This window comes from Anoplopoma fimbria, chromosome 3 (assembly GCF_027596085.1).
Source record: "Anoplopoma fimbria isolate UVic2021 breed Golden Eagle Sablefish chromosome 3, Afim_UVic_2022, whole genome shotgun sequence".
NCBI classification, from domain to species: domain Eukaryota; kingdom Metazoa; phylum Chordata; class Actinopteri; order Perciformes; family Anoplopomatidae; genus Anoplopoma; species Anoplopoma fimbria.
This window is the reverse complement of record NC_072451.1, coordinates 19,087,051-19,108,667: the sequence shown is the minus strand read 5'-3', so window position 1 is coordinate 19,108,667 and position 21,617 is coordinate 19,087,051. Positions and strand designations below refer to the sequence as shown.

Here is a 21,617-nt window from a genome sequence, read left to right as displayed (position 1 = left end):
TGAACCGCGGTAAATGTTATCTACTATTGGGGTCTTGATGTGTCGTGGAGGATCTCAAATTAGCATCCCAACCCTGAATCATTCCTTTTGTGCCTCGAAAATTCATGTTTCTACTTATCTCATCCTCTAAATCATTCTTTTTAAAGTTAATCTGAAATGTTATTTAATTTTACAAATAATAAATCAGAAGATATGGTGTTTGTTTTCACTTCTCGTCTACCAAAAATTGAGAATTACGTTTTTTATTATTTTGGCTAACACTACGTCACGATTGCTACAGTATGTGGGCGGGGAAAATGGAAAATACATTGTATCAGTGTTTGTTAGTTATACAGGGCTATGGCGGTCTTCAGTCAGTAGCACGTCTCCTAGCAACAATGGCCCTCAAATGTCAGTGTACCGTTGCCATGGGAAACAGCCACCTGCAGGCTTAAAGCAAAGACTTTTCTTCGACAATTATGTCCAAAGACAGTTTTATCCTCTTTTAAGTAATGCAAAAATATGCACAACAGTTATTGTATCATTTTAGTTTTTATTTCCTCACACAAAAAGTGAGGAAACTCAAATTTGAGTTTGACTTTAAGTCATCCCACCTTTCAAATTAATCTACCTCATTTTCATGCTTCTAAGCTTCCTAATTTATTCTCTTACTTCATCTTTTACTAACAACACCCTAGTTTGAAGTCCCTTTTCCAAATCCCTGTTATCATCCTTAATAAATCTCAACTTCAGCTCCCCTATTTTATTCCTCCGGGATTCCCTCCTTCCTTTCCTCCCTCCCTCCCTCCCTAGTTCCCTCCCCCTGCCTACTCTCTTTTCCCTCTTTCCTCCCTCCGGCCAACTAGTCCTCCCACCCAATCTTTAAATCCATCTCGCACAGTTTTTCCCTTTCCTTAGAAACTGACCTCGTCCTCAGGTTGCTGAGCCTGGGGGGTGTCGTGGTGGTTGGGGGTTTCACAGTCAGGGCTGTAGTGTTCACAGTAATCATGGGCTGCTCTGGGGTCTGCCACTATCAGCAGCTGCTGGATGTCACCCTGGAAGAGAAGAAGAAGAAAAGAAACATGTCAGCAGCAGAAGCATGTTGGCAAATTTGGCAAGTCTAATTGTAAATTCCCATGTCGGTTTTCTTTTATCCTCAGTGTTTCTAAACATAAAACTACTATAGGTTTATGTTATGGCCATCAATTTCTCAACTTTTTTTAAAGTTTCCAGTGTGGTTTGGCAAATGGCTCCAAATACCTCAATACAGAGGAGCCTTAGGCACTGTTGCTATTGAGGAGAAGCCAGTCAGAAGCACGATATAGAGCTGTAGCCATTACAGAACAATTTGTCATTGCCTTTGGAAAAAAACAATGCACAGTAGTTGCTGAGCAAATTTCATCCAAACTTGATCCAGAATCCAAAAGTGAATGGGTTAACACATCTGAATGTAATATAAGGTTTCTACAAGCGGCACGTTTTTAAACTCTGTTATGTTATTGTAGTTTCTACGTAGAGATTGTAGTTTACTGCTCTACTTACACTTTTAAAAGGGTTTGGCTTTGACTTTTTTGATCAAACATATTTTCTGACATGGTTGTTAATCTTTTGCACGAAAAATTTAACTTGAATTTAATGCCCATCCCATCTTTGGAAGAGCTTCAACTGCCAATCAACTAACATTGTATGTGCCAAAAATAAACGTGACTTTCCTAAGCTCCATATAACTAAAAATTCTTTCACGGTTACAAATACAAACCAAATGTTAATGTCCATAAAGTATGCACCTATTCCTCCCTGCTTGTTTGCCTCAGCTATGTACCAATGTGGTGATAATAAAATGTGGCAATTAAACAACAAGGCAGATGTTGTGCAGTACCAGAGGAAGTGGTGTCTTGACTGTTAATGAGATTAGTCATATTACATATAACATCATGGAATTAATCAAGGCTGTAAAGGGATTCTGTGAGCATTTAAAAAAGAACTATTGTACAGTCCCCCCATTCAGCCATTAGGGACAGCAAGTCCCCTTACACAGCAGATAAATAACAAAGGTCTGTACTTATCTGAGGCTGTCTGTTTTTCATGAGCTTTTGGAAAAGGAAATTAGATCCCCGCTCCTAACCCTTCCATCAGCCAAAGGCCCTTTTTCCATGATCGTCTCCTAAGGAATTTCTGAAACCAGGAACTGCTATGCCACGGATGTGTTGAATGTTATCCATACCCATCAACCATATGGGCAACTTAGCTGACCTTTCTCAGAATCCAACCGGAGTAAGTAACAAAGAGGACCAAAACAACGGAGCAAAGATAATGCCGTGTTAAGGTGGATGAAGGCCGCAGTCAGGGTGGCCTCCAAAGAGGAAGCACATACATGCAGATTGCATTAAATTACAGGAGGCAACATCTGTAGAAGCTTAGACCTCTGGAACACATTAGATATTCACCGCCCCGCGCTCGCATCATACATGATCAGTCAATATACGCAGAAGATATACGCAAGTTTAAATTCCACACATGGACTGATGCCAACTGTTGTCCCCTGTTGTGCCTTAAATGCTTATCTTTGGTTATCATTCAATTGCAGATCCCACTTATGAGAAAACACATTATACACGTAATTAGGGGCAGAGAATGTCTACAGTTTCAGGATCTTGATTAAATTATAGCTTTTGTCTCATTAGGGTAGAAAAGATTAATACAAAGTGTCAAAATGACACCCTTGTTTTAAACAGCACAGGATCTCAACATTTCAACCCTTGTCTGTACTAGATATGTAGCTGGGAAGTTATCCAGAAGAACTGTAAAAAGAAGAATTGTAATTGTAAAATATTAAATGTTCTTAAAGCAAACAGAGAGGTACTGCAAATTGATTTCAAATGGTTTCCCTTTCACTGCTCCACATTCACAGCACCTTAGAATAACAGTGGGCAGCAGTGGCCCAAAGCAAACACATGTGGCCAAAGGTTGTCAGTTTGATTCCCAGGGAGCAGAATAAATCAGCCGCCCTCCTTTGAGCAAGGTATTCAATGCCCAAATGTGGCCAGCAGATTAAACTGACGTTGTACTCGTGTACAGCTTCCAGGTGTGAATATGTGCAACTGAGTGTAGAGCAGGGAATTTCTACTAAAAAGACAATTTGTGCTTTATGAATCCACCCTCGGTGAAAAAATGGAAACATACCCTGCTCAAGAGTTCAGCCTGCACCTTCTGAACCTCCACAACTAAAACTACAGACAAGCAGAAAGTTGCACACTAATAATAGTCATTCAGCCACTACACAGTGAATGTCCATGTTATAATTTACCATTATATGTGGTAAAAATCTCCAGAAGAGACAAAAAAAAGGTCATCCGTGGCTCATCAAGAGACCACACACACTTGGCAAATTTAAAAAGACAGTCCACGACCTGCTTCTCCTTCACTGTTCCCCCTCTCTGCTTTTACCCTCTGTGTCTCTTTTGACTGCATATCGTTGCTTTTTTTGACTCTACTGTCTTACACATTGTCTTGCACATCTCTCTGGCATCTGTTGAGGTTACTCCTAAGAATTCCAGGAATTATCTACAGCAATGCCCTGGCTCAGAACTAAGAGCTCAGAGCTGGCACCGAAACAATGGGATAAATCATCTGTCTAGGCTACACTACAGTCGATCTATTAATGGGTCTGTGTATAATGTGCATGTGGGTGTAAATACAACACGCCTTGACACATTTTAACCTTCACTGCGCACTGTAACAACAACCATGCGACAGGGAAAAGTACATAAAAGGACAAAGGGTGAGACCTACTGATCAAAGTCAAGAGAAGAGACTTGAATCATCATTGAATCCCCCCTCTTCCTGTCTACATTTCAACCCAGCCATCAGAGTATGGCTGGGTTTTTCCTCAAGCATACACATTTCACATCTGATGTTGAGCGAAGAGATGTAAAACAGCAAACAGACACCACTTGATTCTCCCTGGAGTAGGTGACCTTGGTCATGAAGAGTATCCCTCCCAACACACAGCCTACAAGTCAATCAAGGAAAACAACCGGGAGATTGATAATTGCCTAATAGAGGGCGGTATTAAAGCCCTCGGCACACCATGAAATCTGTCCTTGTTCTTAATAGGCAACAGGTATGAGCTTCTGAATGATGGATAGAGATGTAGGGGGATTGTGATCAAGATAGTAGTTTACATCTGGTCTCATCCATAAGCATAAATCACACGAACATAAATAATCCAACGCCTCTTGTTTCCCTTTCTTCCTGCCCTCGCTTTGTCTCACTCTGTGGACACCCCACATACAAAGTGTTTTTTGTAATTGTTCTCATACGCTTTTGTACAGTTATGTTTATAGACTTTCTTTCCACCTTCCAACGCTTGTATTTGAGTGTGATTAATTGGCAAAAAGAAAAGGACAAAACTCAATATAAACAAAGTTAAAGAATAATTTTAAGTAACAGAACTTTCAATTTCCAGATTTTGTATAGATATTGATTAATGCTTTCTTAATCATGACTTTTTGTTTGCCAGGATATCACATGTTGTGAAAATCTGATATCGCGGCAGCTCTAAATGCAGAAATAGTTTTGCATTTGGAACAAATTTGAGGGAAATATCTGCAGTCTCCTGAATAAATTCCGACATCTGTGCTTGTACCTAAAGTAAACACACGAAAATCAGGACAATCTGTGAATACAATGGCTTGGATGTGGACAAATAAAACAATAAGTAGATTAGATGAGAAATCTTTCACACAAAAAAATATGTTTTATTCTCTGTTCTCTTTTATATGATGTAAATTGAATATCTTCAGGTTTTGAACTTTTAATTTGTCAACACATGACATTTGAAGAAATCGTCTTGGGCTTTGGAACATTCAACTATAACTATTTTTCTACATTTTATAGCCAAAATAATTTGGAAAGTAATTGGCAAATAGATAAACATAAATAATCCCACTTTGCACGCCCTACCCTACACTATTCAAACAATGACAAGTAGTTGGTACTAACGCCAACAGAACAACATGTAAGTACGTAATTAGGTGGTTCGAAGATTGTTGTCTCCGTCCAGGTGCGACAGGTCAATTTGCCTGCAAGGAACAGCTGGGGGATATAAATGCATCTGGAGGACACATTTGCAAATATGCCCAAAGCATCTGCATTCTGAGTAAAACAAATGCATACAGGCAGAGGCTTGGGAAAAAGCTGTGACTGCAAATTATACATGTGTATGATCAATTTCTATTTTACAGACTTTCTACGATTTAAGAGACAGCACCCTTACAAGGCTCCAAGATTTTACCTGGTGCTTTCAACATGAATGAAGGAATGAAAGGACAGTCCTCACTATTGCAACTTTGTTTGAGATTTAAGATGACATCACAGGCCATTATTTATCTTATTTTTCCAGAAGTAATGTCCCAACTCAGGCCTTTTACTGGAACTACTTTCTGTCAGAGAAATAGTTCAAAGTAAAACCTATACAGGTGTGACTGTAACCTGCTTGAGACTCTGAACCCTTATCGCCAGTTCAGAGGTCATGCAGAATACAACTGCTAATGATCAGTCTCTTGCAGATGTTTCTGCTTTTAAAATGCATATTGCGCAAACTTGCAGTATCTTTTGTGACCATAACTTTCTTCTGTGTTTTCTTTTATTTATCATCTAAAAAGCCTGCTTTTGCAGACTCTGGGAGGGGAACAGATCTTGAAAGAACAAATAGACAGATGGAATTTCAAAACTGTACAAGGACAACAATTAACCAAGAAACAGAGAAGAGGGAAAATGTTTAATAGTGTCCTGATCCCTCCCAGTGTTTTATCAAATGCAGCCTTTGCGGTCGGCACACGGATGGAGTTTCTTTTTCAAGCACTTGAGGCATTCAATGTCCTGCACCCTACAAATATTAAAACATTTTGTCTGCCAGTAGCTCACAAAACTGCTGAACTGTTGAAACCATCTGCTTGCTTGTCTGCCTGCCTTTTCTTCACTTCCCTCAATTCTCTTTTTCCTCACTCTGCTCCTTTCCATCAGCAAACGTTTTTAAGAAGCACCTTGGGTCCATTACCTCCTGGCTGTTCTGGGACCAGTTAGGGAGGGTTACAGACAAGTGACAAGGAGGTCAGATACAGCTACACTTTGACAACGACACTTCACAGTCTTCTGTTTCTTCATATAAATACATGTTGAAAATATCAGACTGATGACCCTCTCAGTAACAGTGACACTCATACAAATATGAATCAATTACTGTATTCTGTTACACAACCCTAACCAAAACATTTTGTGACAAGTACTGGAGGGTGAAAAGTGACAGAGGCAGATGAGAAACAGTCAGACCGTTTCTCATTCTGCCAACTCAACCATAAACAATGATTCACTTTAAGGCTTGGAGCCCATCAGAGCCTTGCTAGATTCCTTTGCCAAAGACTGTGCTGCTTGAGGGACAGCGTTTTGGAACAATCTACTATGCAGAAATGACAGACACATAAACAAACCATTTTCGCCTCCTCACAGACAAACACACACACATTTTTATGAATGCATGCATGCTCATATGAAGCAACGCACGCGTAAACACACTCTGACAGAAGGCACAAAAAAATATTCCGCCCTATCCTATAAAGTCTGAAAAGTGGATTTACATAAAAATGAGAGCTAGTTCAAATATGTGGCTTTTATTTAAAAGACAGAAAAGCAAGAGGGAAAAAAAGTCATTTGGAGACCTGGTCAGTGAGCATATCTTTTAAACAGCTGTGCAATCTGAGCCAAGACCAAGCACACTGATCATATTTTCCCCAAGCCTTCACTTTCCCATGTGCGGCCAACTTTGACACCTGGTTATGCAATCTTCTGCAGTAAGGTAGCCATGTGCTCACAGCTCAAAGCAGAAAGCTCCCAGTTAACCTAAAATAGTATTATTAAAATTTTGTAAAAGTAATTTTTTCCCTTATTCGGGGCACCCCATGAATGGATGGCGCACGTAGTATTTGCATGTGCCACCTGTAAACATTATACAGCAGAGCTTCATTATCCAACATTTACACAACGAAGCTGGATTCGAATTCCAAGAATCCCAATGAATTTTACATTTTAGATTAAGCCATAATTTAGCATGTATCTCTGTAAGATTTAAATAAATACATTACATTCAAGACCTTGGAAGAACTGGACTCCATGGATGCCAAAGTATAATCCAAGCCTCAAATCCAACTCAAAAACATGGTTTACAACAACTTTACAAACCTGTTTTTATCTATAGGAAAAAACAGGCCACTATGAATTTTTGACATTATCAGTGCAGTGTGTCTACAAGTAGCCAGTTTGGAATAAACAAATCTAGGGTTATCAAACTTGGAAGAAATTACAGTTTAAGATATGACTGTATTTCTAGTTTAGCCACCAAAACATTGCTATTGTGTGATGCACTGATTTAAACCACCTGGAACACGCAAAAAAACAAATCCTTGGAACAAAAGGAATCGCTTCCTCTTTAAAAAGTGAAAAAAACTAATTACTCTGTAATGCAAAACCATTTACTGTAATATATGATCAAACAAAGAGCACTCACAAAGGCCAAATGGCTTGCCTTTAAATCAGCATTAAAAGTTGGTGAAAGTGCCAGGCCACTTTAATCCTCTCCAATCAACTCTCAATTACCTTAACTACAACCAAAACTCTAATCGCTGTGGCTTTCTGGCTCTCTTTTGTTCAAATTTACTACAGTTGTGCTCATTGTACTTTAATACAATAGCAAATGTCGATTGTACAAAAATATTGCTGTAAATTGTATTGCCTTTTCTTATCATGGCCTAAACCTGTCTGTACGTGTAACCTCTATATCTAGCAATGTGAACTGCTTGCCAAAACCCCATCGCTGAAAAAGGGTGGAATCCAAGTGGCTCCCCTGTGGAAAGTCCTGTTTGACCTGGAGGCAAACATTACGCCAGCTGCTCTACTTAGCAAGCATTCCACATGCAGACATCAAAGAGAGTCTATTGTCTTTGGAGCTAGCATTCAGCTCACATTTTCCACTCAACTCACAGCTACCTGTGCTTAACCTGGTAGCTAGGACCTCCTTTTCCCAATTGCCGCCTCAGTAACCATACATTCATTCTGTTATTGAGGGAAATATGTAAAATCTTCTCACAACTTTCTTTTAACAAGTAAACTATTCAAACAAATCCAAACTAGTTGTGATGAAAAAAGCTCTTTGGACAACACAGTGTGCAAGTAGCCTTTCCACAGACATTGCCCACTAAGACTCTTGCAAAGTATACAAAGCCAATATTGTTGTTCTGGCCAATAAAATTCACCATTTACTGAATTAACAAGTAAAAGAAAGACAAATAAAAAAGTATTATACAAAAAAAAGCAATTGCATTTCCAAAAATGTCAAAACTTTCCTTTAAACACATTCACACCATAGCCGTCACAATACAGCTACCTTGATCTGGGTAAATAGGGATACAATATGGCCGCCTTACCTCAAAGACTTCTTCATCCAGAATTCTGGTACCAAAGACAGTGATGCCTTCTGTGTTGATGACGGCCTGGTCGCTTCTGCCGAGGGGCCTGGTCACCTTCTTCTTACAGTCCACGATGATGGTGACACTTTTCTTTTCCACGCTGATAGCTACACGATGCCATCTGTGCAGCAGGGGAGCAAAGTAGGTCAGAAATACAGCCAGAATGCTCCAAAATGTGACATTTGCAAAAAATACTTTTTGCAGAGTTAGATGAAAAGATTCACTCCAGTCTTGATATTTGTGTGTTAAATATACAACTGTAGCCACATAAGCCTAGCTTGGTCTAACATAAAGACTGGAAGGAGCTGGAAACAGCCAGCCAAGCTTTGTTCCAAAGTAACACAAGCTGCATACCAATGGCTCTAAGGCTAGGAAATGAACACAATATACCGCATTATACTTCTCATTTTCTAGCCAACTGCTTTTTCTGTTTTCCCACATGTTCAACTATTCCTTTGAATGTTAACAGGTTCCTTTGATTACGCAGGGGAAAATATTAAGATTTGGTGATAAAGTATGTCAGAGAGAATCAATAAAGCCTTTGCAAACTCAATGAATCTAAAATTTTATCAAAATTGTCAAAATTGTTATATTTTTGTTTTATGATCAGACAAACAGCCACGCACTAAATCTACTGTGCAAATGATTGATGGCAACTTTAACAGTGATTTGTATCAGCGTCATTGGGCAGTGATCCAATTCATGAAGATCCTGCCTGTTACTACGATTCAGTATACAAAGGCTCCAAATAATCTTGAAAAGAAAAGCTTGCAGCAATTTATTTTCCATTGCTGTCTGACTTGTTCCATATGGCTTTAATGACTGAACAAACATAAGTTGACAATAAATCCTCAGAGCTGATTAGCAGCTAGAGGAGTCAACTACGTTTTGAGTGCGTGAGAAAATATTTTAAGCAGATTGGTTTTGTTTACCATAAAATATAACCTATAAATTTTGTTAAAGTGCTCAAGATGAGCATGAAATTGTGCTGCTTTGCTCTTGAGCCAATCACACGAGCTGCACAACAAACTTGATATTTTCCATTCAACACTGAAAATGGGACACAAACCAGCAAAAGATCCAGGGAGCATAAAAATCTACCACCCGCATATGACCTAACATGTTCAAGCCCTCTTGAGAAGCAGTCAGTCACTTACTTGCCGTCAGCAAGGTTGATGGAGCGGAATAGGGGGTACTCTTCCGGGGCAGGCTTGCCATGCTGGTCCTCATACAGGAAGACTGGGGCACGGCCCACCTCCACGCCGAGCTGCTGGATACCTTGCTGGTTGTACACGGACAGCAGGAAGGACTGGAGGCCAGTCTTTGGCTTGATGGTAAACAGGATGGAGAAATCTTCTGGGAAAACTCCTCCTGAAGGTTGAACAAGCAGCAGGCATGTGGGTTGGTATGTTAAAGACAGAAGGATACTTAGTTACAAAATCTCGGTGACTGCACATCAGCATTTTTACCAGCATTGCTCCGTTTCAGATCGATACAATCACACATATGGGAACTTCCCAGGTAAACCTCACTGTAACATTAAAAAAAAAAATACAATTACATAGCTCTTGTGGAGATGTTGGGTCTGGAGTGTTTAATTAATTTCTTAGGATGTTGCAGAGAAGGTTTATTGACTACCTTCCTTCTTTCAGGTTGAATTATACTGAAATCCTTTGAAAGAATAGTACGGCATTAAGGGTAAAATCTATCTTCTTTCTGAGATTAAATGAGTAGATAATACAACTCTTTCAGCGTACAGTAAATTCGAAGCTAGAAATGGAATGCAGACTCCATTTCACCTTTATGTCATTCCATTTACTCATCTGTCTTCTACTGACGGGCAATTGTAATGTCATGAAAAAATTGAATAATGGGAAGTTTATTAGCTCATATTAAACCCAAATGTCTAGACAGCTGGACCTTGAGCAGTGTTTATAAAGGAAGCTGAAAGAGACCTTGGCATCCCCTGAAAGGACTCAACAGTGCTGATGTAGTCAAAATTATTTTACAAGGGTAGTAAACACCTAACCTAACAAATGCCATATTTTTTTTTCAAACCAAGGTAGCTGTGTTCCATGAAAAAAAGACTAACCCTGATTAAATAAAAGTCAAATTATTCTGACTGAGGACATTCTGACACTTTGCTTTCATAGCACCTCCAACGTCTCACCTCTCAAGCTTAAATATATTCTTCAAATTTCCATTACTGGGCATAAAGAGTGTCAGCTTATGACAAGAATCACAGACATTTTGTTAATACCTCACACTATTTTGAACATTTTTTTTATTCTTCTACATCAAGCCCAAAAAATAAATAAGACATACTGCACAGACTAGGGAGAATATATTAAACAGCAGTTAGCTAATAAAATTGTATTCACTTTCTAGCCAAGTATAATAATGTGTTGTATTTATGCTTAAATGCAGCATGGTTCATATTACAGCTGCAAAAAAAGCATTTAGCAAGGTAGGAAGTTGACAAATAGGAAAATGACATCTTTCACCAGCATATTGTTTTTTTTACAGCCATCAGTAATAACAGAAGTCTGTCCCCTACAGTGCATTATTCAATTTTCTGATTAGCTTATGAGTAGCATTGAGTCCAAGAAAGAAGCAAACCAAATGGTTACACACACAAATGACTTTTTGTTTCTCAGAGTGGACTTTTTTCTTATAAAATAAATATGGCTTTACTTCTCACAAATAGCCGGGCAGCAGACTTTGCGTCAGGCAATACACGCTAAGTATGAAAACCCTGCTATATTTCACTACATCAGCCAAACAAAGTCCACTGGAGCCTGCCAGCAATCAAACTAAAGGACAGATACTTTATTGACAAGATGAGTGCACAAAGCATCAAAAGAAATGTCCCTCCCTTTATTGAGTTGCTGTAATACATTGTTGGGTTTGTTTCCCCAAAACATCCAATAACAAAAATCTGGTGCTGCTCCTCATACTTGAATCATATGCTTACATGACATTTCATCCACCATGTGCTGAGTGACTCTCATCACCTTTGGGCTCTTTTGGCTCTTTTGGCTCTCTTGATAGGGATGGCAGTGTTCTTTGGCCGTTACAATACTTTGGTCGTGACTGATATACCTACACCTCTCAAAATTTAAATATATTTAACACTTTACAAGATTACAATTCCTTAAAACTCATGTCATTCCCATCATCCTCAGGGGTACTTTTTGTTTAGTTTAGTGCTAATTAACTAAGGATAGCGTGCTAAAATGCTAAACTAAGATGGTTAATATAGTTAAAATTATTAGTATATATATATATAGTCCCTGTTTAAAAGGATGGATAGCCCGTTTTACACTGAGATTGTGCAAGTGACCCTTAGTCAAAGCTGCTTTTGCAAGGTTTTATGCAAAAACATACCGTTCATATCAAAAAATATGTGATGTGATGTTTATTTTGCTAACCCCTGAACAGTTGGGAAGTGATCATAAAGATCCTCAAATGCTGCTTACAGTTTACATCTTAGCTAATTATTGAATCCTGTCTTTTGGGAGATCCATTTTCTTCTGTCTGGAGCAACCAGGCAAAGTTGACTGGTTCAGCATCAGTGTAAATGTATGTAATCGGTGGGAGGTAAAGAGTGGTGTTACCTGGGAAGAGCTGTTTGGTAGGAGCGCTGATCTGAGCCTGTTTCCCCACTCTGTAAGCGACGTCGGGTTTGGATCCTCTCCGGACTGTGCAGAAGCCTGTTGTTTTCCGTACTCCTTCAGGAGAACTCTGGAAGTCTAGAGCCTTCAGAACATCTACCGGTTCAACTGAGGAGGCAGAACAAAGAAATTATTACATTACCCAATTATACTTTAACAGTAAACATTGCAGAACATTTGCATATCAATAAGCTATTTGGGGGAATGCATTTGTCCAAAGTGCTGAGACAGTGTTCCCTATCTGGCTGGGATACTTTTTATTTTTGTATATATGCAGGTGTACATTGTTTGAAAAGTGTGATATAATGATGCATTCATGGTAAGTAGTTTAGATTGGAAAATATGACTTTCCTAAACATAAATCAGCTTGTAAATATGCTGTCTTTTCACATCAATTCTCAGTCTTCTGAAAACACAGGCTGAGTGAATCATTTGCCCAGAAAATTAACATTTACCTGACTGCTAAAGGCTCACTCACCAAATATGCTGCAACAATATGAATTAAACTAATTCAATTTAGTAAAAATCTTCTCTAATGAGTAAGTGTACATGTTTTAAAAGTTGCATGTGATTTTGCAGTATACTGTTGTACACTGTGTACTCTACATGATAAATCAACATTTACACCGTTACACCCCTTGCTTGTTGGCCAAATATGTCTGTTCTACCAGTTGTTTGTTAATGAGCTACTTTAGTCAGAGGAGCAGTACAAATGTTGGTATACCTTCAGAAGACATAATTGCCCTCCCCTCCACTGTTACCCCCACACAGCCAAAAGCAACTGCATCTATGGAATGATAAAACTCATTGCTGCTGATCACTGGGTCCTTGGAATAAGGAGAGCGCAGAGGGGGGGCCGCTTTACAAGCTTCTTAACACTACTAGACTGTTTTCTGTGGACCTGGTGCTCAGGGTTCAGACTACTGTCAGTCATAAACACTGTTGGTCAGTAATTGTCTAACTCATTACTCTCAGTGTCTCTCTCTGTCCAATTCTGTAAATGTTTTTCTCTCCCATTCTCAAAGGCTGGTTATCAGTTACAGTGGGACTTTGGGGAAATGAAAGGGCCTAATAAGGTATTTTTCAAGTCTACTGTATAAACAGTAGTGTTGACGTACAGCACAACGTCATTCCAGATTTAACGCACGTCTGACTGAGGTTAAGTTTAAATAAAAACATACAGAACGAGGATGCTGTTAATTAAAGGTTCTAACAAATTGTTTCAATCTGGCTTGTGTTTTGTGACTGTTACAGTGTAGCTCTAACAGTAAGTTATTAATTAAGAGATCCATACACTGTAAAATGCACACATGCATACAGTATTGCAACATAGCATCTGTCTCCACGAAAACAGTAGAAGTGATGTGTTAATTCTGGGCCAACCAAAACTGATTTTTTTTAGACAGATATAGCAAAATGCAGGGGGAAAAAAACGATCAAAATGTATCACCAGATGTGTTTGTTAGTTTCTTTACATAAAAATGAAAAAAAATTGATACAACTCCTTCCATTTTTTCACCTTTTAATTAGTTTTTTTGGTGATGTGACCAATATGCAAACCTAGCGGGACATTTTACAGCTGAAAAATCTACTTGTCCGTTCTAACTGGCAGACAAAGGCAGACACTCTTTCTAAAAGTCCTCAAACTAAATAGTTTGGCAACCATAAACTCATGAATAAAACTATGATTTATGACTTCATAATCATGTTGCCGAGGGGTCTCTGAATTAAAGTTAGTGTAATAATTCCTAATAATATGTTGGCATTCACTTAAAACAGATTACAAATCAAGCACTTTCTTACCATATCTATTGCAACATTTGTTACCTTGTAGTTTAGTGAGATTCACTCTATGTAATAACACCCTGTGCTGGGAATATTAAAGCTAACAGAGGAAAAATGAAGAGAATAAAATGACTAGCAGTCCAATTTCCACTCCAAACCAAAGTTTGTGCAACCCAAGTATTAAATACTTGTTTTACTGTGGAAAGCCACAGCAGTCTAAACCAGCTAAGACATCACTTCGGTCATGTTTCTTTTCAGTGAGTCAAGAGGCAGGATGTGTTCTTTTCAAAAGGACCAGCAATGATAAACAATGTCTGAATGGTCAGCTCAAAATCTCACTGGAAGATAAGGCCTTTAAGGAATGGCAGATAACAGGCTTAATGTGAAATCTCCCTTCCTTGGAAAAAAATGTGTGATTCATGTGTTTGATATTGGCTTGAGAGCATTGTGGGAAAATCATTTAAAGGGATCAGAGAAAAGACTTTCTTGAAATTTACATTGGAGGAAATCTCCTCATCCGCCTTATAATACTCCATAAAACTGGATAAAGCAGAAAGAATGTTTGGTCAAGAAACACAGATTAACAAAAACGGGCTACACTGGTGGTGGGAATATTATCTAAAGGACTAAAATGTGACAGAACAGAGCGTTAAAAAATATATGCTTATTTACATTTTCTTTTTTTTGTAAGTCATGTGGCACGTGAAGCCAGGAAGTGCTGATTATGCAGTTCCTGTTCACTTTTAGTGACAGGGAGGGGGTCTGATGGGTGGAGCTACAAGTCCACATGTTGAACCCATTATGGAGCTGGCACCACTCCCTATACCTCCTCAACTAAAACATACATGAGACTAAAAGGAGGAGGCCCCAACCCTGTAGCTACTTCTCCTGTGACCAGAAAAATAACAGCTTGAGTGGTGAATCAAACTTGCTTGATTCGAGCATATGCTCAGGGATGGTGTCTTGAGTTTTAGCTCATTTGAAGATCTGCTCTTTAAGAGATGGAAACCACTGGAGTTATTTATGCTGATGTGGGTCTAGATAATCTGAGGTTAAATTGTTTAGAGCCTACGCATCAGGAAAACTGCACTTTTGCGAAATCAAGCAAAACAGAATTCCTTTTCTTTTGGTTTCTAACTAATTCAATCCCACAGAAATGTTTATCAACTAAGAAGGAGAGAAAGAGTAAAACAGGCTTTATGACTGACACTGCACATAAAGCAAGTTAACAGACACAGGGTTCGTTTTGTCCCAAGAAGAATAACAGACTGACTTCTGACTTGGAAACAGACAGAATAAAATATGTGTAACAAATGCCAAGTTTAAAACCTCACACCAAATGCATCATAAAAAAGAAAATAGTCTGTGGCTCTTCTGAATATTGTCCCAAATACAGAGCTACTGGTTCTTGAAAAAAAAGAAAGAAAGCTTGGACTAAAGGTCTCTTTGTGAGTTTCAGATGCCTTTCTGCATTACTGCATACCTCAAGGCCTCATATATTCCAGATGTGCTGAATTGGCCAGGAACCCCCCCCCCCCCCACCCACCCACCCACCCACCCACACACACACACACACACACACACACACACACACACACACACACACACACACACACACACACACACACACACACACACACACACACACACACGCCATCCAGCACCACTGACTCTTCATCCTCTCTCCTTCCACAACCATCGCTTCACAGAAGTTCTAAAAAACAGGCAATATCCCAAAACCATTTAAGACCCCAAATGAATAAGTATAGCTTTTTAAATGCTTTTGAGCTTCGCAGGAGCCAGCTTGCAATATACTCAGAGCACATCCTTAGAAAAGGCACAAACCCTTAAGAAGGAATAAACCATATTCTAATGAAAAGGATGAAAACCACAAGAGAGAGAAGACAGTTCTCTCATGGTAAAGGTACTAAAGCAGCTTCAGACTAGCCACAGTCTTGTCTGAGGGGTAATCGCCAGTCTCAGATTTTTAATGACACATCTTCCTGACTGCTGTCGGGTACTTGTGATATATTATCTGCCATGTTAACAAGCTACTAACATGACAAAGAAGTGTGATTTCCCCTGAGGCAGTGAGGCATGTAGTGACAGGAGAAACCCGATAAAATCATTTAAGCACTTTCACCAGCAGACCCTCACACATTAAAATACCATTTTCAGCAGTTTAGTCAAAATTTCCAGCACTCTTCATCTCATAACTCATTCGAGTCATACAGTTTGACGTTGAAGGTTAGACTTGTGATTAACTTCTCAATCCATGACATTCTGACTTAGTGTCTCTGCGGTCATACAGCAGCATCTTGGGATGTCTTGTTGGTATTTTTTGTGTCACTGGCTTCTATTGAGAATTGGCAGCAATAGGCAGCAATTAAAGTACATTGGAAAGCCTGTGAATGTTTGCTAGCACATCATGCAATTATGGTTAGTTTAAATATCAGTCAGAGTGAGGAAAGATGGGCAATGGGCAAGCCATGCCAATGGTGTGTTTCCTTTTATGATCTTTTCATTTTTCGGGCACTCTGTTGACTGATTATTTATGTATCATACGACTTGTACAGTAAAAGCAATGGTTGAAATCAGGGTGGGACTTAGGACAGGAAATGTCTAGACAGGATGAAATACATCACACATATCACTAACCATTGTATAAAAGCCTCTTTTTGTAAATCCATATGCATTTTTACTTTTTAAATAACTATTTCTGCCAGTACTATGACGACTGAAGAAGGCATTATTTTGAAAGGTTCCATAATAACTGATCTGATTTCCAAACCACAAATATTAAAAGGCAACATGCATCCAACTTTGACACAAATAAATGTATCCTGGGTAAACTAAGCCCCAGTAAAGTATGGATGTCTCTCAGGCTTCACACACAAAGGGAATATAAAAGAAGAAGTTAATGTGACCCACATATGTGTTTTAAAGCAAAGAAAATTCTCCAGATTTTTTTTCTTTTTTTCCATCAACGCCCCTTCTTGGACTTAGTGGGAGCCCAGATAATGTGGAAAGATGGTGATCCTTCAGGCCAGAATGTTAATTTCACTCCCAGAATTCCACAGTGTTGTTCCAAGTGTATTGTATTAACTTTTTGAACATTCATCACAAAACCTATATGTTTGAAGTTTCACTGTGCAACAATAACCTTAGAATGGCAGGTGACACCTAACTAGACAAAATAAACATTTTGTGCCAATTAAATGACTTTTGTGAATTTTGATTCAATTTTTTAAGCTCTTACCTCACTAATATTTTGGAAACACTAAATGCACTATATGTGGGTTATTAGTCATCACCAAACGTCGTGCGTAAAAGTCTTGCGTAAAACCATAAGGGTTTCCAGTAGTACTGCCAAGTGGTGAAGTGGAACACAACGACACAAAGATTGTTTTCTCTCTGTAATCACGTAAACTTCCTAAAGTACACAGTATAATGAAAATTACAGTATCTTCACCGCTAATAGGCACGACAATTGCTCACTTGCAATTTTAGGCGCACTTTTTTACCACCACCAGAGTATTTGACACCGTCAGCCTCTCCTCACTGACCACACCTGGATGGCAGACTTTGCTTTCCTAGATACTCAGAGGAAACTAAGAGAGAGCAGCATCTCCGTTTATGCAAACCTTACGTCACAAACAATCCAACGAGAATCTCGACACATAAAAACCTATAGAGTTCAAGTTTACGCTATGTCTAACTTTAAAGCCATCAGCAAAGCTTAGAGACAGCTGTGATACAGCAGACCCCTTTTTAAAGTTACTGGAAACTTGGATGCAGGTGTCGTGCGATGTGGGCACAGTTCGGAGTCACTCAAAACAAACAAACAAACAAACATCAGTCATCATCATAAGATAAATTTCCTCGAATATATAACTCTCTCTCACACACACGTACACACACACACACACACACACACACACACACACACACACACACACACACACACACACACACACCAAAAAAAAGTATGATCTGTTCTGTTGGATAAGTTGGAAAGGTCTAATTGGCAGATGTTAAGGTTTGTAAACTGATAAAATGTGACCCTCCTGGCAGACTATTAAATTAAAGTTGGTGGCTGATTGCTGGTTGCCCCCTAAGCCCACTATCACCTATGGGCTGGCCGCCAGCCTATTGGACGCCCTGAAGCTCTCCGGGATGCCCTGGAGTTGGCACAGTGACTGGTGGAATAACAAACGGAGTCTTACCTGCTCTGACACTGGCAGCTTGTAGAATTAAAATTAACGTGACCACAGCGATTAGCGTTGAATCCCATAGCCACCTTTTCGTTTTCCACCTGGTGGTCCACCTTTGCATTTCCATGATGAGCGCCCGGAGCTGTACAGAAAACGGGCGACTTTTTGATCAAATTCGGTCCCTTTCCAAAATCCACAAAAAAGTGTGCTTATACTACAGCGCCATGTGTGCAAGTCTCAGGGTGTTTTTTTCTAACAGCCAGACTGGGCCCTTCAGATCCGCTCCACCTTAATGCCCAGCTCTCAGACTGATGGTAAAGGGCTTTCATGAAAAAAAACGCAAACCCATTCGGTCCCTGAGAGTTGCGCACAGTCAGGAGGCTGGACAAACGCCGCAACACTGAACCCGAGCCGACTGCAAGATACTGACACTGGAAAATCCTCCTTTCATCAAATCACCAGTCGGGAAAGTTATGTGGGGACCCGCCCCCCAGTGCAACAGAATCAAGCGGAGCATCATCTAATTACAGGGCACAGTACAGTACCCAAGAGACATACTATCCTAGAGGTGCTCCTGATCATGTTCCTTTTACAATCTTTTACAAAGATGTAAATGATAATATAAAAAATAAATAAAGGAAATTAGCTTAACTTTCCAGTCAATGAATAAGCTTATAATAATGGGCATGGAGCAGTGCAGCAGTAGAGGTAATGAACTAAATGCTAATTAATTGCTGGGGTGGAGCTGTGAAAAGCATCCACGGGCCAATGGCTAATATGAAAGCACCAATGGACAAAAATAAATGTTTCCAGACTAGGAGTCTCCTTGTGGAGCCCTTAGATTTGTTCCTTTTATTGGGACAGAAGGGCTCTTGAGGCCTGCAAATAATTAATGAGATGGCTGGAACAAAGAATGGAAGCACAGGTGGTAGCTATAGAGTCCACTCCTTGATTTGGTTTTACTTGTCTACCGATGAAAGACAGATTTAAAAGTGCGATGGCAGCCATTGTCTGACAAACCCAAACCACATTTTGAAAAAAAAAGTCTGTGTTTACTCATTTTATCACAAGGCAGAAATTAGAACCATACACTGGCTTAGCAGATATTTAATATGCCAAGGTAAACAGTACTACGCAGGTGTTGCTGATTCAATACTAACGTTTGGACAATGAATAATGATTAAGTATTAAAAAAATGCAGATTAAAGGATAGATTTCTGCACTTTCTTTTAAAATGAGGTCAAATGCTGTTGTGGGTGTAAGTGTGGCTTTAATTAGTTGTTTTAGACTCCAGGGTGTGCAGGGTTGTGGTCTGATTTATTAAGGTCAAGGACATCTTGAACAATTGTTTAACTAGGGAAATTTCCTGAGCACATTCAAAATTCAAACACATGCACATCTGGTTGCAACTTTGTTTAACCAAAGTTTTCTACTGTTGGCCACTGTGCTGCTCTACTGGAAAAAAAGAGGACACCCTGCTCATGGGCACTTTAATTATATTATTATTGGTGGCAGCTTTGGTGGCAGCTGGTAACTTTCATTTTCATAGCTGACGGCTCTCTCTGCACCTGAGAAGAGATTAGAATAAAAATATGTGATCAAGACAAACATACAATATCATTGGTTCGAAAATTGACTGCTAGTGTTGAGCAAGATTAAAGGTCTGTAGCCATGCTAGCAGCTCTGTGAGGCTGAACAGATCAACAGCGGTTCATTGAGCTAAATGCTAATGTTTATGATAACGCTGACAATCTGTTTGGTAGGTAAAATGCTCATTCTGTTCATCACAGAATGTTAGCATGATAACATTTTGTTTATTAGCACTAAACACAAAGTACAGCTGAGGCATAGGCTGATTAGCTTTGCAGGTGTGTATTCATAATCCAAAAAACAATAAAAACATACAAACAAGACCTGATGATGATGCTAGAGGAAAAGTAAAGTTTAATAACCAACATTATTACATTTCATCCTGAAGGCGAACAGAAATGCTTTTGCCAAATTTCATTGCAATCCATCCAACCGTTTTCCAAGAGGAAAGTCAGAGAATAACCGAAGTCATAAGGATACTTTGTATCCTATCTTTACAAAATTATGTGGCAATCGATCTCGCGATAATTCTCACAATAGGTAAAAAAATGTATCTGCTCGTGACGCCGGAGAAAAAGTCAGGGGATGTTAAGATATTCTGGTCTTGAACCGAAATCCATTCATTGTGTGTCTAAAAATGCAGAAAGTGTGGGTTAAAACATGATTAAGACTAAACACACAGTGTCAATGGATTGAAAATGGACTGCTAGCATAAAAAAAGGTTTGATTCTCTCTTTGGGAAAAAATGCATTTAAGGAAATAACTGACTAAAGAGTAAGCACTTATTTTCCAATTCCACTCAAAAAGGAAATAGCAGCAATAAGGCGTCCTGTTCAAAATGTTAGGTGTAATTGAATGAGCTCTGTGGCTAATTTTGTGTTGGTGGACTGACTGAACTGCAATATTTGCATTTATCTCTGATGAGCTTGTGCTTGCTCAGCAGAAAACAAAATGAAGCCATTCATGAACAGAGCCTGTTTGTGATCATTGTTTTTCTGGCAGGTGGTTGGCCATATTTTGTCATTTGGTTCAAAGTTGTTTGGCAGAAATTGTCAGAACCTCTTGTTCATGTTGCTTCCTGGGACTGTGGTCCAAAATGTTTGGTTTGAGTTGACAAGCCAGCCTGTATTGGCAGAGAGCAACAACTGTAACTAAAGTTCTTAGTTTTTCTTTCAAACAGGACTTGGAGAGCCAACAGGCATCCAGCAGCTCCTTATAGATTCTTGTCTCCTGGGACAGTCTACACTTTTCAGGATGACATGACTTTAGAACTGCCCTCTCTGTAGTTGGAAGCATATGATTACAACCGATGCATATATTGCGAATGTATTCAGAGATGACATTGTATAATTATTCTAAAATAAGTCTCTACTCCCTGCATGGTTCAGCCCAGAGCAGCTATAAAAACAAAAATGTCTTGAAAATGGTGCCCAGCGGCTGTGTTTTTCTATTGGAGGCAGCTTGTAATTCCAGTGCTTTCAAGTTTCAGAATAAAATTATTTTCGCTGCTTTTCAGAAACAGCAGACTGACACACCTCGCTGCAGATGTATAATCACTTGAGTTCAGGAGTTCTCTCAAATGGACGACAGACGCATTTTCTCTATGTCTATACATTTATTGTGATTTGTGATGCTTATGGAACACCATACATTGTACAGGAAACAACTTTCAATTCAATGTACACCTTAATGTCAGTAAGGTGCTCAAAGTTACTTGACCTGAATGAATGTTAGCCCTTACACCCATGCCCCAAGTTGAGTAATTCCCTTCATCAATATACCGAAACAGCTGCAGTTAGAACAAAGTTAAACCGAATTCCTCTGATCTCAGATGTCCTCTACCAGATCACAAG

The 21,617-nt window shown here is 39.2% G+C and overlaps 1 protein-coding gene across 1 annotated transcript in view; it reads right to left on the bottom strand.

The window, feature by feature from the left end:
• The window catches only part of LOC129111304 (collagen alpha-1(XI) chain-like), a 76,419-nt gene extending 58,118 nt beyond the window's left edge, over window positions 1-18,301 (bottom strand). Inside the window, exons 1-5 of the mRNA XM_054623435.1 lie at window positions 18,187-18,301; window positions 12,119-12,283; window positions 9,659-9,872; window positions 8,460-8,622; window positions 906-1,034 (exon numbers count right to left, since the gene is read on the bottom strand). Coding sequence (XP_054479410.1) covers window positions 906-1,034; window positions 8,460-8,622; window positions 9,659-9,872; window positions 12,119-12,283; window positions 18,187-18,301 — 786 coding nt within the window. The remainder of the gene's footprint in view (window positions 1-905; window positions 1,035-8,459; window positions 8,623-9,658; window positions 9,873-12,118; window positions 12,284-18,186) is intronic.
• Between the last annotated feature and the right edge of the window lie 3,316 nt (window positions 18,302-21,617).